This window comes from Zootoca vivipara, chromosome 11, assembly GCF_965207765.1.
Source record: "Zootoca vivipara chromosome 11, rZooViv2.hap1.1, whole genome shotgun sequence".
Taxonomy (NCBI): domain Eukaryota; kingdom Metazoa; phylum Chordata; class Lepidosauria; order Squamata; family Lacertidae; genus Zootoca; species Zootoca vivipara.
Genome location: NC_142594.1, coordinates 36,403,709 through 36,422,562, shown reverse-complemented (window position 1 = coordinate 36,422,562; position 18,854 = coordinate 36,403,709). Strand labels below are relative to the sequence as shown.

At 41.3% G+C, this 18,854-nt stretch overlaps 1 protein-coding gene across 11 annotated transcripts in view; it reads left to right on the top strand.

Annotated features, from left to right (window-relative positions):
* The window catches only part of NEBL (nebulette), a 146,203-nt gene that overhangs the window by 71,243 nt on the left and 56,106 nt on the right, over positions 1 to 18,854 (top strand). For 9 of the 11 annotated variants that reach the window (XM_088654304.1, XM_088654301.1, XM_088654300.1 and 6 more), the window contains exons 1-4: positions 13,310 to 13,472; positions 13,561 to 13,632; positions 16,328 to 16,432; positions 18,116 to 18,226. The exons of the other annotated variants lie outside the window; for them this stretch is intronic. In XM_088654304.1, the coding sequence (XP_088510430.1) occupies positions 13,404 to 13,472; positions 13,561 to 13,632; positions 16,328 to 16,432; positions 18,116 to 18,226 (357 nt within the window). In that variant the 5' untranslated portion in view covers positions 13,310 to 13,403. Of the gene's footprint in view, positions 1 to 13,309; positions 13,473 to 13,560; positions 13,633 to 16,327; positions 16,433 to 18,115; positions 18,227 to 18,854 lie in introns of those variants that run through there. 11 annotated transcript variants of the gene reach the window in all.

The window sequence follows — 18,854 nt, the reverse complement described above, 5'->3', positions numbered from 1 at the left end:
GGTTTTGCCAGAAGCGGCTTAGTCATGCTGGCCACATGACCCGGAAAAACTTTGGATAAACATTGGTCCCTTAGCCAGTGGATAAACTTTGGTCCCTTAGCCAGTAAAGCGAGATAAGCGCCACAACCCCAGACTGTCAGGGGTCCTTTACCTCTACCTTTTTACAGTTTTATGATGGGTTGAAATATATTTTTAATTACAGTGGTCTGTGCATTTTTATTGAGGTTTTGCCTTAAGATCTTTGGATATAGCTGTATAATATTCTTATAAAGGCCTAATAGTTATAAAATGCACAGAAATCATCTTATGTTTTCAACAGGAAAGAATTAAGGGAGTTGTATGAAATATTCTTAAATTTTGGATGAGTTGTTTTCACTAAAATAGTATTGCATGTCTTAATCTTTAGCATGGAGTACCGGTAAGAGTAGAACATTTTGGCAACGTGTTTGAATTATTCAGATAATTCTCACTTTGGCCAGAGCGGTTGCTCTGAGTACTGCATCTTGCTTGTAGCGTGAACAGCTTGCATCTTTACTTGTTAGCTTGCTTTGGCTGTATGACTCCTTTCAGGGATTTTATAAACTTAACTTTTTCTGAAGGCATTCTGTTGCACAGAGCAGCCACAGTCAGTTGAATCTCACGCAGCTCCCCCTTTAACATCAAGGCCAGCTTTTTCTATGTGAACAGGGACTGAAGTGCAGATATGAACGTCTTTCTGCCAATTGGCAAGCTTGTAGTACGTAGTAAGGGACACAGTAACTTATGTAAGGTAAAGGTAAAGGGACCCCTGACTGTTGAACTGCTAGGTTGGCAGGAGCTGGGAGCTGTGGTTTAGACTTGCCTAATGCTTGTGAACTCACTGAACTACCTGAGCTGCAGGTGGCGCTGTGGGTTAAATCACAGAGCCTAAGCTTGCCGATCAGAAGGTCGGCGGTTTGAATCCACGCAAGATCGAGATGAGGGGATGAGTACCGCAACCCCAGAGTCGGTCACGACTGGACCTAATGGTCAGGGGTCCCTTTACTTTAATGCTTGTGAACTCGCTGAACTACCTGAGGTGCTATTAAAGGGCAAGAGAGAGCATGAATTATGTAGGATGCCCCCCCCCCAACCTTCATCTTTGGAATGTGCTGCCCTCTTACCTGCCACACCACAGTCTTCCTCCCTTTCTCCTCATGGTCAGCAAAGGAGCTCATGAGGAGCATAATGGAGCATGCAAAAGAGGAGGGTGGAGAAAGTAAAATGTTTTTTCCTCCAGCTGCTAGCTTGCTATGCCTGCCTTGGCCTTGGAGTTATTTATTGCATTTTTATGATTCATCATCTGCCTAGTGACTGGGAAAGCATTTCTGTTGTGTTTAAAATGCTGAAATATAGATGAATAATACTGGATTCCTAGTCATTCTTCTACTTCGAATGGAGATTTTTGAATGTGCCAGCTTTGTTTTGTTTGTTTATTAGTCTTGGTTCTTTGATACACTTTGTAACAGGGTTAAATGGCCAGAACACCTTCCTTTTAAAATATGACAGGGATGAGATTTTAAGGTCGCTGCAAGATACAGTATAGCAAAATGCAATATAAATTACATACAATATAAAGATCATAGTTAGAGAAGTGAGTTTTCTTAGATGAGAATGGGGGGCCTACTATGAATCCATTAAAACAAAATATGGTGTGCTTTTACTTTTAGAGGTCATAATGGTGTTTTCTTTTAAATAAGTTGGATTTTCTACAGTATTAGTACAGTATGCAAATATTAGTTGGGGGGGGGGGTACTTTGGAAAGGAGAAATCCAGTGTAGACTGATGCTTATTGGGACTGATGCTTATTGGGACAGAAGGCAGGGAAACCAACAGTAGGTTGTATGTCTACTTTTCGGTAAAATCTGAAATAAAAAGTGCACTGGGATGTTAGTATTTCACCCTAGCTCTGTTTAAGCGAATATAAGCCTCTGTAGGCATGCTTGAGGTTCTTCACTGTATACCTGTGTTTTATATGTAGGATGAAAATATGATTTTAAATAGGGGTATTTTAAGAGATGTTGTTACCTATGAAAGTTGTAGAATACTAGAAAATTGCTGCACAAAACTGTTACAGTGGTACCTCAGTTTAAGTTCACAATTGGTTCTGGGGAGCTGGTTGCTCCCCGAAAAGTACTTAAATGCACATGCGCGCACCGCGGAACCTGGAAGTAAAGACTTCTGGGTCCGCAGAGTACTCAAACAGAGAGTACTCAAACCGCAGCGGACTTAAACCGAGGTATGACTGTATTTATTTTGAATGTAGTATTGCCTCCCAGCTGAACTGTAGATCTTGTAAATGTTTAAGAGAAAACGCTACTAAGTATGAGAGAGGATATAATATAAATGTATCATTTCTTACAATCCTAGAAATTGTTAATGCCTTGCCAACACAGCAGATGCAACGTCTCCAAACTTGAGTAAATAAACTAGTGTGGACTGTATTCTTCTATGTAGCAAAAGGTCTGCTTACTTGAGTAGCTTGTTGCCTGGCTGGTGGTGGGGTAATTTGTGAGGCCCTAGGAGCAGACACATCTGGAGGGGGACACATGTGGTTCACTGATTGACCAAAAAAAGGACCAGAAGTTAAAATATTGACCTGCAATCTCATTTACCACTCTTCCTGTGGTTTGTATCCTTGGCCCTGTCAATCTGTGCACCAGTGGTGCTGGGAAATATTTTTTTTAGCATACCTCTCTATCTGATTGGCAGATGGAGATGTTTCTATGCAGGGCTCCTCTCTCAATTGAGAAGTATTTAAGGACTCTCTACTTTAGTATGTAATTCAGCCTATTTTTGTTCATATATTTAGTTTTCCGACATCAATTCTGTGGGTATAATTCCATTAAAGCTGTTCTGAGTGGATACTGAGTGGGACTATTATGAAATGTATTAGCAAAAGTGAATAAGCAACAGTAACAATGGGCAAAGCATTCAAGGGAAGTAATAGTACCTCTCTATTCCGTTTTGGTCAGACCCCCACCTGGAGTACTGTGTCCAATTCTGGGCACCAAAATTTAAGAATGATATTGACAAGTGGAAAGGCATGCAGACGAGCATGCCCGAGATTATAAAGGTTCTGGAAACCAAGCCTTATGAGGAATGGTTGAGGGAGTTGGGTATGTTTTGCCTGTGGAGACTTAGAGGAGATATGAAAGCCGTCTTCAAATATCTCAAGGGCTGTCACTAGTATTTTAACTGTTCATCAAATATTTGAGGATCTGTGGCAGTAACTGAGGGGAAGCCAGTAGCCTAGTCTGTCATTCTTCAGATCAGCAAAGCTATCAATAGAGCAACTGTTGACTAGTAGGAAAATCCCCAGGAAAATTCAAATGTTTACTTCTGCTTCAGGAGCATTTAGGAACAGACATTTCCAGTCCCACCAGTGAGACAAATATTTGTGTTCTCAGACGAGACTGATCCAACCATGGTTTTATTCAACCATAATAAGGGCTTTATATAAGCTCCTCCAAATGAGTTGGTTTTGTGTTTTAGGGTAGTGAAAACTAGATTACAGAATACAGGTGGAGAAATACTTTTGACCAGACAAACTCTCAGTGGGCCACATTTGACTGGTGGGAAAGGCTTCCCACTTGTCCATCGCCTGACATCATATATAGCCAAAGATTGTTCATGATTAAAAGGTAATGCTAAGACAAACCATGGCTTAACTCTGGGTAGTATGACAGCAGCAGCTGGCCATAATTTTATTTTGGGAACCTGCTTGTTTGCACTAAGCCATAGTTTTCAAACTGGACTGTTTTGTCTTTTCATTGACAGATAAAATTCATGTTATCAATGGCATAAACGAGCTTGGTGATGGAAGAGTTTTCCTAATATTGCAACAAGTTCATTGTGCATCTATAATTGAGAAATGGGATTTGTGGGTCTGAGTGAGGAATCATGAGGCGCTCTAAGGAACATGATGAAGAGACTGGCCTGGTTCATCAAAGCCATGCATTGTTTCACCAAACGGTGATTTGTTTCAATGTCTAACCCAACTGAACAGAAAAACCATGGATTTTATTCTGGCAACAAACCACAATGTGAAGCCAAGGTTTGTGGTTGGCTTATGAACCATGCATGGTTTAAATTCTGGTTTGGCATTATGCCCCAACCCATAGGCTTGGTTAACCATGGTTTGTTTGGCCACCCCATTCTAGATACTCACCAAGCTATAGGCAGGAGCAGCTAGAAAACAAATCAAGCCTAGGAAAAGTAAGCTTTGGCTTGTTTGTTTATCTGTGAACAAAGCATAGTTAAAACAAGACACAGCTTAAGAGTTACAGTATGTGTAAATGCAGATGGTATATTTACACAGGGCTGTAAATCCATAGTATTAACTTTATTTTGAGAACATTAATACTTAAACAAATGCCCTAGATTTACCGGTAGCTAATGAAAAGCATAAAGTGTTTTGCAATTTGATGGAAAAAGCATTAATCTGTTACATCTTGACCCTGTCTGATTTGTAAGTGGTAGGGCTAGGATGAGACATGAAATAATACTGAAGCAGACATTACACATGCCTTCACCCTGCTGATCCTTTTCATGATGTCATGCACTTAGATTCTATGGTTTCCAGTTTTCATATGATGGATTTTATAATACGGTGAAAGTTCTCATAATTATCCAGATATTATAGCTACTGTTTGGGTAGAGATAGTACCGCATAATTATTGTGCTTTTAGAAATAACATCTTATATAAGTTTTATGTTGCATGAGGCATTTTAAATGATCATAAGTTCCTTTAAAATGTTTGGCTAACAAAGCCCTAAACATGTTTGTGCACACAGAGCACATTCTTTGCATTCAAGGTTTAATCCCTGGCTTGCCTAGTTTAAAGAATCAGGTAGCAGGTGATGAGAGAGACCTTTCTTTATTTGAGATGTTGGAATGCCGCTTGCAGAGTTTTTGTTGCTATAATATTTATATCCCACCTTTTCCCCTGACAGAGTAGTCAGTACTGTGATGGATAGACCAGTGGTTTGACAGGTGGTGCTTATCCAGTTTGGGGTGCCTCTGGTTGTGGCCCATCGTGGACCTTTGCCCTCACGGCCAATCATTGGGCTGCTGTGTGGCCAGCCACGATGGCTCCTCCTGGGATAGCCTGCCAAGGGAACAGTTTGAATTTTCACCTATTCAGGGCCTTGGGTGGGTGGAGCTTTGGCAGCAGACTGGAGGGAGCAAGTCTTCACTACGGTCCGCTGCCAGGGAATAAAAGCTGGCTGTGCTGGAGATCCTTAGCTAAGTCGACAGAAAAGCAACCCATTTGCCCACCCTACATGTATACAAGGGTTAAACAAAACCAAAACCCTTGCTGTGGTTTAAGGTACTCACTGTATTTGGGGCCGGGCCTGCTGGGGTTTTTTCCTCATAGCAATCACCACTAACGGTACTTTCAGTGGATAAGGCATTGGGTGGAATCCTTAGTCCAGTTCTGCATCTGAGGTGATTTAGTGTATTACCCCAACCTAAAGCAGGTTTGATCTCAGCGTTCCCCGGTAAAGGGGTCTGATTGGAAGTTTCTGTCCTGAAGCCACGTGCGGAGCAGAAGGGCCATAGAACTTTGAGTAGTGGCAAGGGGAGGCCCAGCTTAGTTGACCTGCATCTTGAAGTGGCAGCCATAGCCCTGTCCAATCCTCAGCCTTCCCTCTGGAGGCTGATAATGGATACACACCCAATGCCTAAGTCAAAGCTTATCTACATCATTAATCAATAAAGTTGTGACCAATTTTTAATCCCAGAAAGTTGTTGTGTCTTGTCATTCCTCATGTCTTTGCCCGCAAGGGTTGAGCACACTGTGAGTAGGTCTACATTATCGGGCAACTTCATGGCTGCATGTCTTTGTGAACTATGTGAACTATAAAATAATTTTATAGTCTCATCTAAAGCCATGGTGTTTGGCTTTTTCTTTTGGTCTGTTATTTGTAACATTAAGAGACTTCTGTACAGCAATGCAATAGAAATTCAAGCTTTAAAAATAAACGAATGATCTGACTGCAGCCAGAGCCTGTGGTAGATTGGAGCAAGGTTTTTTAGGAGGAGGAACAGCATCTGCACTGAGTGAGAGACAGACTGTTCCAGTCGCTGAGAATGGCAGGAATGGAAGAAGATAAGCATAGTATGAATATGAACTTGTGGCAGTAAGAAAAGGAATAAGGGGGAACAGATAAGGTGACACAAAAATGCAATCCAATATAGGCTGCAAGTGACAAGATGAAGTAGGACAGATTCTTTTTTTCAAACCAATAGCTTATTTATTAAGGTTTACATATTCAGGCTGTCACCAGAAAGTTAATTTCCAGGAGGGCCAAGGGCATAACTTGGATGAGCTTTTAGGCTTTTATCTTTCTGATGATCTCATAGGCAGCCAGAGTCTGCCTTTCTGTTAAAAAAACCCACAAAACTATCTAGCGCCAGGGGCTGGTTTGAATCTGTACCAATGAGCTTTGTGGATTTTTCTAGAGCACGAGAGGCGACTTTTAAGTCTCATCAAAACCCCAGAGATAATAATCTGTAAATCAAAATGGCATGAGGCTTTGCCAGGAGGCAGAAGAGGGAAACGTCAAATCTTATTTATACATACCTTTCCCAACATGGAGCTTTATTTCATTTCCTAACACACTTTTAAATCTAACATGCAATAACCCTACTTCACCATGTTAGTAATTTAAACCACTCCACAGCTAATGTCACCAAACGCAAGCTAGAAATTAAGGATAGGCAGAAAATTGTATAGCTTCATATTTGCACTTATCAACCCAGATGCTTTCAAAAGCATCGACAGCTGTAAACAGCAGTGCATCACAAGTAGAGTGTTCTGTAAATTAAAGCAAGAAAGTCCCAACCCCAAATGAAAGCTTATAAAAAGCAAAATACAGTAACTGGTATTTTATATTGTAGCAGGTCAATAATAGATCTACCACCTTCCACACGGTTTAAATTTAATTTTCTCGTTAACATATTGTGTTTTAATGCAGTAACCAACTAAGTTTGAAATATTAGGTCAAATGTTTGGAATAAATGCACATTTTTTAATCACATAAAACTATCTTAAGCTAATTACAGTTTGAGAAAGTCGCTCATTGAGCTGTTCATTTTAGATAGCACCTAAAGGTACTTCCATATGGTTCATTCAGAATTCGCTGCTTCATAGGATGGTTCACCCAGGTTATGGCTGAATGAAAAAACTACCGTATTTATGCAGAGCCCTCCTAGTGCATCACACCACTCTAAGATTATGGTTGTGGTCTCTTTAGTTTTGACATGCCTAGTCTACTTTCCTATCTTTCACGGATGAAAAAGGACCAAGTGCCAAGAGCAGAAGACGGCAGCCCCAATAGGCTAGTATCTCAGGAAAATTAAGAAATGAATCACATTCTCCTCCACCAATGTCATGGCTGCTATATGAAAGGAGGAAAAGCTCTCTGCACAGGCCCATAACTCAGTTGCAGAGAACACGTCTTGCAGGTGCCAGGTACTTTATCTATGCACTGTATGTGCCCCAGATAAGAAATCGGGTTCCAAGGCTAATTCTAGTTCTTATTGAGTCCTGACTGCTCTGTCTTGTAGCTGCCAAGTTCTACCGAGCACTGGAGCAGAGATGTTCAGTAACTGGTAGGGTATGGATTAATAAATTGTACAAAGACCCCAAATATGTCTTGATTAGGTTGCCCCATTAAAACTCTTTCTTTAGTGATTTCCCCACAGCACCAGTTTATTTTTAAAACCAACTAAAAAACCCCAACTCCTGGCATGTTTAAGAGTGCAAGTTGACACTCGGCTGCTGTTAGAGAGATGGAACACTTTCCTCCGGGGTAAAATGTAAATGCTTGAATTGCGAAACTAGCTGCATGTTACACTAAACGTTATTGTGCTGCTTGTGCCCATATTAATTTGCTTAATATGTGATAATATATGGTGGTAGATAATATTCAAGACAACTTCTGAAGGTGTTGCCATATTGACCTGTTGCAGGAAATATAACCTGTGGCACCTTGAAAATTAACAGAGTTATTGTGGCAATCACGGTTGTGGGCTAGAGCTTGCTTTTCCAGACCTATGAAACTATACACATGCACCTAGGGCCAAAAGGGCCATGAAATTAAAAGTTAATGTACATTCTCCATATGCATTACAGATGCAGAAAATTCAAAAAGATGCCCATGGGGAATCTTTTACATTATCTGGCAGAGAACAAGTCCCTTATTATAAACTTGTCTTATCCCTCTACTAAACAAACAGCTGCCCAGTCATGAGATACCATGACAGATCCACACCAGAGCAAACCATGACAGATCCCTAAATTATTTAAAGAGTCCCCTGCCACCTAAACTGCCTAAAGCACATTTAGCTTTAAGCTTGCTATCCCCAAAGAAAGTCAACCCACTGTCTCTTCAATACTTCAGTACAAAGTATGCCCAGTACTCTTAAGATGTGCAAGCTCTCCTTCTTTAGGTGAGAAAGTTGTCTGTGTCTACAGCAAAAAAGTGACTCTAAAGTCTCCCCCCACACCTGAAATGATTGGGTGCCAGCAAGTCACTATGTGCACTAGAAAATAAAGTTATGTGCTGCGCCATCTGCAGCCACCCACACTCCATTGTTTCCACAGAAATGTCATAGGATTCACATCGGGCCTACCGGCATTTTGGAGAATTAAAAATATAGGGGCCTTAACCAGTGCAACACTTCAGTCCACACCCCCCAGCCACCCAAAAGAGCAAGCATCAGGGGTGGTAGCAATAGCAGGAGTAATGGAGAAGAGCAGGGTGGCCAATCCAGTGAAGGTGGCAAGGAGGTGGACCAGCACAGAGGTGGCACGCAGGGTTCCTTGTCCAAGGCTCTCAAATCTGGTGGCATCTCTGAAGCAGAATGGAAAGCAATAGGAGAACAGCTTAAAACCATTGGGTTCTTTGGCTGACTTTGGTAGCCTACTGTTCCAGTCTTGGCAGATGTCCTTAGATTGCTTGCTGCTAGCTGGTCACGAGAAAGACAGATGGAGGGTGGGGAGAGAAAAAAAGACAGGTAGTGCCATTTTGAGGCTTCCCCTCTCTCTCTTTGATCTGTTGCATTCAATGTCTACATTTTATATCTCTCATTACTAAGTAACCAGATATATGTCAATTTCATGCAGTAGTAAATGGGTGATGGAGGGTCACCAAACTTGTTACCTTGTTCAGAGATGTTCTTGGCCTCAGACCATTCATAATCTTCACTTTGCATTAGGGCAGCCTATCACAAAATAGGCACAGCCAAGCACCAGACAAGTGCTGGTTCCCTTGGCCTGAAAGCGAGATGAGCGCCACACCCCATAGTCACCTTTGACTGGACTTAACTGCCCAGGGGTCCTTTACCCTTTTACCTTTTACCCTTAGAAAAAAATAGGAGCTGAAGGCCATTTTGAAAAGCCATATCTGCGCTGGCTCTTCTACCAAAGTTCCTTTATGACCAAAACAGCCAATTTAATCAATGAAAACTCATGATTTAGATCCCATTCAGGACGAAGTCAAAAAGCATGCTAACCCTCCAGCCAATCAGAGCTCTGCTCCCATGAAGGGTGACAATCCAAAGCCTTGTGTGCATAGAATGCCCTAGGGCAGGAGTCTGGATTCTGTAGCCCCAAATCCAGTTTTTGAAACTGAAGTATTGTAAGACATCTACAGTGTGATGTTTCATGAGACACTGGGCGGATAGTCCCATGGCTTCATAGAGATGCCAGGAGCAGAGGAAGCTGCCTTATACTGCCTTATACTTTCAGGTTTGATTTGGAAATTTTGATGCATGTTATCTCTTGAGCTTACACTGTGTGTTCCTGAACTATGCAGCACAAAAGCCTGTTTCTATTTGAGTGTTCATAATTCCGCCCCTCCCAATGAATTGTGAAACCTAAAGTTTCATATGGTTCAATCAAGGAGTGCCTGCAAAGCAAAGCATTCTATGTAGCAAATGAATATATATTGCTGGGTATACAACCTTTTTTTTTTTTACCGGCATTAAATTGCCATTTAGATCCTAAAATATGCTAACTGTACTCACAGAGCTGTTGCAGCTGCATGTGTTGGAATGTAGTATGGCAACTGTAAAATAGATATTTGACAATGGGAAGGCAGAATTATGTTTTTCAGGAGGTTGCAAGAAAGAGCCATATTTATCATCATCTCCCTGTTGTCAAGGTAACCATGTTTCCTTATTGGGTAGCGTTCTTCGTAGGGAGCCTAACTTCCCTTTACCTAATTATTGCTAGCCATTGCATTTTCAATTCATTTTATGTCAGTTCTCTGGAACGACATCCTCGTTTCTCTCCAGGGTTAGGGTCAGCCTATGTGTTAGCATGTGAATTGTGCTGACAGCCTATAAAGCCACGTGGAGGAGATTTACAGTGAAAGGTACGAAGGAGTGCGGTGCCGAACATGTCCTTGAAACAGCCTCCCCCAGCCATTTTTCTCTCAATAAGTTTACTTGTAGCCTTGGAGGTCTCACCAGGAGAGTAATAGCTGGGCATGGCAATTTCAGGGGAGAAGCACTGGTGGAGAAAGGATGTCAGGACAAGAACTGCGAGTGTCAGAACTGTGCTCCAGTGTGATGAGCTGTAGAATTGTAGTCATCTGCCTAGGCAGTCAAGTACTTGCAGAGCCTGGAATAGCTATTCCTAGTGATGGTACCATTGGGCCCTTCTACCTGGGAATGGAGGAAAAACTTACCTAATTTGCAGTTTCCAAAATAATATTCAGACTTAAACATAGCCATCGTTCAAAATTTCCACTTCAGTTCTCCATAATACATAGTAATGTAGATTTAAAAATGCAAATAGTATGGTAAAGAGGTCATTTGAAAATGCATAGTTGAAAATAACATGCAAAAATGCATTATACTAAAAAACATTGCTTTGCAAAAGTGTGAGCATTAGGAAAAAATGCATATCAAAATGTGACATGGAGCGGCCGCCGAGACCACATAACACCGGTCTTGAAAGATCTACATTGGCTCCCAGTATGTTTCTGAGCACAATTCAAAGTGTTGGTGCTGACCTTTAAAGCCCTAAATGGCCTCGGTCCAGTATACCCGAAGGAGCGTCTCCACCCCCATCATTCTGCCCGGACACTGAGGTCCAGCACCGAGGGCCTTCTGGCGGCTCCCTCGTTGCGAGAAGCCAGGTTGCAGGGAACCAGGCAGAGGGCCTTCTCGGTGGTGGCGCCCGCCCTGTGGAACGCCTTCCCATCAGATATCAAAGAGAAAAACAGCTACCAGATTTTTAGAAGACATTTGAAGGCAGCCCTGTTTAGGGAGGCTTTTAATGTTTAATAGATTACTGTATTTTATTTTTCTGTTAGAAGCCACCCAGAGTGGCTGGGGAAACCCAGCCAGATGGGCGGGGTATAAATAATAATAATAATAATAATTAATGAGGACTTTAAAAAAAATCACAAGCTGTTGCAGAAATTATTCTAGACTTTCAGGCTGGAATAATGGGAAACCAAGAAACTGAAAGTGATGTTTCCTAGGTCCTGGTCCAACACTTTAACTGCTATACCACAAGGCCTTTGCATTCCCTTTGTTTGGTTCTACTGGACTTGGACCCAAGCATCCCTTCCTTGTATTTTGTCAGCTCTTCAAACAGAGTGCTGTATAAAGTAGGGCACATAGCCACCTTGATAGGCTCTGGGAAGGTGTGTCAAGAACTCGAGCACACAGATGAGTACTCTGTGTCCTCTTGGAATGATATCTTCAGTGCATCTAGAAAGCAAGAACAACCCCAGTTACCGTAAGTAAACACAGGAAAATGAACCTTCAGCAAGTTCATGTATGGGAAAGGGAGAGTAGGGAAAGTAGGACAAGCTACAGAGTTTTTCTAGCTCGGCACTTAGGCACTTAGTCCACAACACCAACAAAGGCTACTGTAAAAGCTGTCCTGGCTGGTATCCCAATGCAGTATTAATTGTACAATCAAAGTCATTCTGTAGAACCGCTTTTTAAAAATTCTTCACAGTATATGTTAGAAGATTTTTAGTATGCTTTTACCATATTGTAACTTCCACCAGGTTGCCTTCATTGAAAATGACAGGAGTTTTCGGGAAAATGTGTCAAAATGTAATGTAGGTTTACTGTACAACTACACCCCCCCTCCCCCCGGGTATTTGAACTATACAGCTTTCTGGGAAATTTGTAGGAATAGCAGAAAGCTATGTTTGCTGTTCGTATGCAAGACACTCTTGTAATTACGGTAGCAGTGGGAGTTTGACATAGTTAGTCAATGGTCTCTGATTCCTGCTGAGCTGTGCATGGGATTCCTGGGGTCTTGGCCCTCAACCAGGCTCTGTGCTCCTTTGGAGAATTGAAGATGCGGCGGAGGCTGTTGTAGCTTTAAGAAATACATGTTGTTTTTAAATACATATTTACACCTGAATTTAGATGGAGGGAGTCCAGATCTTACAGCATAGTCACAGGGCCATCTCAAGCAGGTCGGGCGCCCTGGTGCTGAGACGCGGAGATCGCTCCGGCGCCCTCGCAGCGCGCAGCATGGCTTCTGCGCGGCTTTGCCGTGCAGCTCCCCCCCTAGCGCCCCGCGCCACCGGGACTATACCTAGAGCCGGGCCTGCATAGTCATCTCAAGAGGGGCTTGTTCCTCACAGAAGCGCAGGAGCCCAAAGTACCTCTCCCAGCCAGACTGCCCAAGATAGATACCTCCCTTTGTTCTCCCTTCTTCTTCCCATCACATCTTGCTAAAGACACTCTTTTCCTGTCACTTCCCCCACCTTGGCAACCTTGGCCAAGCCCAAGATTCCTCTTAGATGGGCCATCAATACCTTTTGTAATGCTAACACCACTATCCCAGATGAGGCACTGGCTCCAAATTATACTCCAAACACTCCAATACCCCAAATAAAAAAACAAAACAGTTTATTAATTTCTAGGGTTTAGGACGGTCCCCCCTCAAACCTATAACATTGTATTTTTGAGGTGTTGTTGCAAGTGTGTACTTGGATTCGCACGTGCACAACTAGCACTCATGTATGTTCATATACACACTCCAGAGAATTTTGTAATCCTGCCAATTTTTACAAAATAAGGGGCAGACTTTTGTTTAAAGCTCAATATTCTCAAGTGCAGTTTTAGATATTTCAAGCTTGGTTGCAAGGAAGTATTAACTCTTTTTTGTTTTTTTGTTTTTAGGTCACTGTAGCAAGGACATCTGTGATGCCTTTCACTCCACTCATGCTGAATTGTTCAGATAAGACCCTTGAAGGACTGCCTAAATAAGGGAAAAACCATGGGGATGTTAAGCTCGCTGCAGAAGCAGACTAGCATAGGCATTCAACAAGTTGTAGAGTGCAAGCTATTTTACCTTACTGAACTTTGCCATTTTTCTAACTGAACGGAAGAAATGAGAATGCCGTTTCAAGAACCTAGGGAGAATGGAAGTGAGGAGGAGGATGAGAACTCTGAGGCAAAGGTGGGTGGTTCTGATACATTCTGTAAAGTGCCAGGGAATTCATTATGTGATTTGTACTCATTTTTGGCATGCCTTCTTTCTTCTATAGGTGTTCCTTAAGCCTGTTATTGAGGATAGAAACATGGAACTTGCCAGAAGGTGCACTGAAATGATAAGTGATGTAAGTAAAGGTTCTTAGTAGTGTGTTAATTCCTTATTCAATTTTTGGTCATGTTTCAGCTAGGCAAGATTTTAAAAGCACGCATCCAGGGTTCTGAGTAGAAATGAACCAATTTATTCCTGAAAAATATCTACGGTATGCATATTCGTGAAAGGGTTAGCGGTTTCCCTTTAGAACGGCATTGTGAAACTGGCTTTTGCTGTTTTCACTTTTCCCTTTTCTTTGCAAAGTGTCCCAACGTTTCTAAGTTGTTAGTAGAAGCTTATTCAGAATACATTAACAAATTCTGATGGGGTTTTAAATAATGTGTAGCCCAATTTTTTTAGAAGTTGGCTTTAAAGTGGCATCATGAAGGTTCAATTTGAGCAATAAGTGACTCCTTTTCACAACAACTCTGAATGTTGTTTTTTGGGACATCATTGCTCAAATGGAGCTGGTGCATTTCAGAGCAAATGAATCTTGGCTTCAGGCATTCTTTTGGTGGGTTTGAGATAGAGAACTCCTTTTTGTCATATCACTTGAGTCCCTGAATACCCTCCCTAGGGAGACATGACTGGCTTCTTCATTGCATAGTCTGTGCCATTTGGACAGTATATGGTTCTTTAGGAAGACCTTTGGGGCACTGCATTTTTTATTATTATTGGTGGTCCTTCTTCTTTTTTTAAAAAAAATAATTTTTATCATTTTTCATATTATACCGATTACCAACAACCCAGACAAACAAACGTGAAACTCCCCCATGCTGCCGATACATCGGATGTACATCAACAATAAAACATATTTAAATCTATCATATGTACAATTCTATATATACTCACATTCTGCAAAGTTTATTTAGCTTTTAACATTTTAATTACCCCAAATTGTTCAAACCTACCCAAATAATCCAGTAACTTCTCCAGTCAGTCCTCCTCTTTCTCACTGACCTTAAATCCTCTCATTCTGTGTATCTTCACCATTAAGTATTCTCAAATTATAATATTATTCCATTTCTCTCTCCATTGGTTTACCTCTAATTTTTCTGCGTTTTTCCACTTATTTGCTATAACCTTCTGACTAATTGCTATAACCTGTCTGTATTGGTGGTCCTTCTTGCTGTTTTTACACCTTTGGTTTGGTTTTGATTGTTTATGTGTTTAGATTTTATTGGCTGCTCTGGATTTCTCTTTGAAAGAAAGGTAGAATTAAAATATTTTACTAAATAAATAAATGTCAGCACAACTGTGATTCCACTGAAGTAGCCATTGGTCATACCATAATCTCTCAGGTTCAGCACTACCATCTGTAAAAGCGTGATAACAATATTGACCTGCCTTGAGACAATATACTGAAGCCATCTTGAACATGTGAAAATTCTTAACTATGGCTGTATCATGGCCATAGTATTAGTTTTCCCTTGAGACCCACTAATTTCAGTGACATGGTTGGTCACTTGCTTAACTGTCTTCTGTTCAAAATAACGAGACTTAATTGTGCTTAACTTTAACAGGATTGTGCCTTAAGTTGGGTGGTGTTGCTGCTTTTATCACATGCAGTGGTACCTCGACTTACGAACGACTCAACAACAGAATTTTTCAACTTATGAATGGGGCTAATGGCCGCACGCTTATGAATGTCTTGACATCCGAAAGGAAACAGCTGCGGTTTTAGATAGGGATTTTTCTACTTACAAATTTTTAGATGGGGTTGCTTCGACTTACGAATTTTTCCGTTTCCAATGCATTCCTATGGGAAATCGCGTTTCCAATGGCGTTTTTCGACTTACGAATTTTTTGACCTGTGCCTTCGGAACAGATTAAATTTGTAAGTCAAGGCACCGCTGTACACAAAATTGAAACTTGTCAGATCCACAGTGGATAATACGAAGCAAAATTACCTTCCATGAATAACCTTCTTCTCTAGATCATTGATTTCTAAAGCTCTTTTCACTGGCTTAATATAGAAGTCTGTTGGATTTTTGCCATTATGAGCATAGTGAGGATAACTGAAATGTTTAAGTGTCCTCATCTAGCCACTTTACATCTCTCTGATGTCCAGTTCCTAGCACTGATTCAAGCTTCATGTTTCCTTTTCTGAATGAGGTACATATAAGCTAAAAGCATGGGGCGCCTTTGCCAGGCAGCGCTGTGGCCCATAGATTGCAGCAAAATACTGGGCAAGGTTTTACTCAGTATATTCTCTGTGTGATGGGCTTAAGGGAAAAAAGCTTTCCCATGAGCCCTTACTGAAGAGCGGAGGGGAAAGTCTATATAAGGCTGCTTCTCCTGGATCTCACAGCCATTTTGTTTGAGAGGTTTCCACATGCCCACCCTCAGGTTAGAGCCTTCACTGAGCAATTTTGGGCCAGAAATTTATTTCTCTCTCTCAATCTGATTAGCACTTGGTTGGGGCTTTTCCTGCCTTTCCTCAGTGAAATTATAGGTGGAAGAACATTGTATGAGGGTGGAAATGGCATTGATCAACATAGTATAGGGTCCCCCATAAGGGGCTTGAGGGCGAGGATTGACCACAGCAAACCCAAGTGTGGGTTCGGTATCTGCTTGGTTGGAATCTGCACCCTGGCCCCCCAGTGAGACCTTGCTTGCTTGGATTGCACTACACCAAGGTTTACACTGGCCAACAGTTTATACATGCACACACTAATATATTATTTTCTGTTTCTCCTTTCCAATCATATTCTTTTCTCCATTTATAGGTCCATTATAAAGGAGAATATGAAAAATCTAAAGGCAAGTGCATATTTGTACCTGACACCCCTCAGCTAAAGCATATGAAAAACATCTCTGCCTTTATTTCTGAGGTAAGGCACATAATATTTGGGAAATTTACAAATTTGGTCCAGTCCTTGATGAACGTTTGGTCCCGCTGTTCTCGGGTTCTTCCCGTCATTTTGGCCAGTTCCACATATTCCATTAGCTTCAATTGCCGTTCTTCCTTTGTTGGTAATTCCTTTTGTTTCCACTTCTGTGCTAATAAAATTTTGCTGCCATTGTTGCATATAGGAAAAGCTTAATATCTTGTCTGTTAATTTCTGTACCTACAATTCCCAGTAGAAATGTTTCTGGTTTTTTTAACATATGTATATTTCAACATTTTCTTAATCTCATTATATATCATATCCCAGAAGCCTTTCACTTTCTTGCATTCCCACCACATATGATAAAAGGTACCTTCTTTTTCTAGAATTATTTTAGAATCCAAGTTTGGCTGAAAAATGGAATTGTTAGATTGTGTAAGAGAGTAATCTGTAAAATGGATACAAATAGCAATTTTAATTTATTTAATGCGTTACTGATGTACCAAGTATAAATCTGTTCGGTGCTAGTGCATAATATTTAGGTGCTTTGGTCTATTTATAGATACTCAATATGTGTGTCATTCTGTGTTTTTATGTGTGATTTCTTGGGGTCTTACTGATTCCACTTCAACATTATTTGTTTTGGAAAGACTTTATGCAATAAATATTTATAGACTATAGTGAATACAGTGCGGGTGGTGCTGTGCTTTAAACCACTGTGCTGCTTGGACTTACCGATCAAAAGGTCGGCGGTTCGAGACCCTGCGATGAGGTGAGCCCCCATTGTTCGGTCCCAGCTCCTGCCAACCTAGCAGTTCGAAAGCACATCAAAGTGCAAGTAGATAAATAGGTACCACTCCGGCGGGGAGGTAAACAGTGTTTCCGTGCGCTGCTCTGGCTTTGCCAGAAGTGGCTTAGTCATGCTGGCCACATGACCCGGAAGCTGTACGCTGGCTCCCTCGGCCAGTAAAGCGAGATGAGCGCCACAACCTCAGAGTCATTCACGACTGGACTTAACTGTCAGGGATCCCTTTACCTTTATAGTGAATACACACACACGTATGACAAAATTCCACAATATTCAGGGTAGAGTGTGTGGTTTTGCATAAAGGTTTTACATCAAAATATGTTCCAGACTTTGTGCACATTTGAGAATTGTGAATGTTTGTGAAAGAAATGCCTTCCCCTACATCCCCCTACTTTCCCCTTTTTATTTATTTTAAAAATATGTTTATTTAATATAGCAAACACAAGGAAAACTAAACTCTGGTGGACAACATGGGGCTAACACATGTAGGATATATCACATAGAGTTCTTCAGTTGGATTGGTCTGTAGAGGATCAGTAAACAGAAATGAAGCAGGGTGGGTGAGTGGAGGCTATCATGAAAGTTGGAAAACAAAAGGGAGCCTCTCCAGCGGAGCAGATATGGTTAAAAAAATTATTACATTAACTCTTTCAACTGGGTCTGCCACAAATTCTGTGAAGATAACTGCTTACCACAAAAACTTTTCATGCTGCAATCAGAATCTCAAAGATACAGTATGTCTATAAAGATTTGTCGGCAGAGATGGGCAAAATCTATTTTTATATCCAGTTGTCGAAAGGCGTAATGTTGAACCTTTCATCCTAAATGTCTTTTTAATCTGTTTGAAATAATTGCTGCATTATTTCTCTTCCTTCTAGGCACAATACAAAGCAGGTGCAAAGAAAGACCTCTCCAACTCAATCTATCAGCAGATGCCGGCCACAATTGACAGCGTGTTCGCAAAAGAAGTTACGCAGCTTCAGAGCAAAGTAATTTTATTAAAAAATATGTATGCTGTATATTTAAGCAGCCTGATCCATTTCCTGCTGGTGCACATGCTTATGCACATGGAGGAAAGCACCCCCCCCTTTAGGGTACTTGTTGGGGCCTTCTGCTTCCACTTATGACATAGGACACAACATAGAACTTAGTGGCACCCATTGCAACCATACCACAGGGTGGAGTAAACATTTCCTAGCACCACTTTTTGGATTCTTCCACTCAGATAGGAACAAAACCATTGCAGCTTGATTCTTCCAGTTCCCAATCCAGACAGAAGACCCAGAAGGTCCACCATGATCAATGGTACTGGAAGCTGATAAGAGATCCAGGGGAATCAGCAAGCTTGCACATTCCTGACTATCTCCTGGTTTCAGTCAGCCAGGGTGAGCAAGGCAGTTTCTGCCTCAAACCTGCTTCATAAGCCAGATCAAAGTGGTTCTGGACAATTAATGTTTGAAGCCAGGCTGCCACTCCACACATTTGAGCACCTAACCCAGAAAAGGGAAATTATACAATTTGTTTAGGATTCAAATATGTGTTTTTCACATGAGCCATCTCACTTCTGTCTCATTTGAGGTGCCAAGAAGGAACAATCATACCCTTTTTTAAAATATA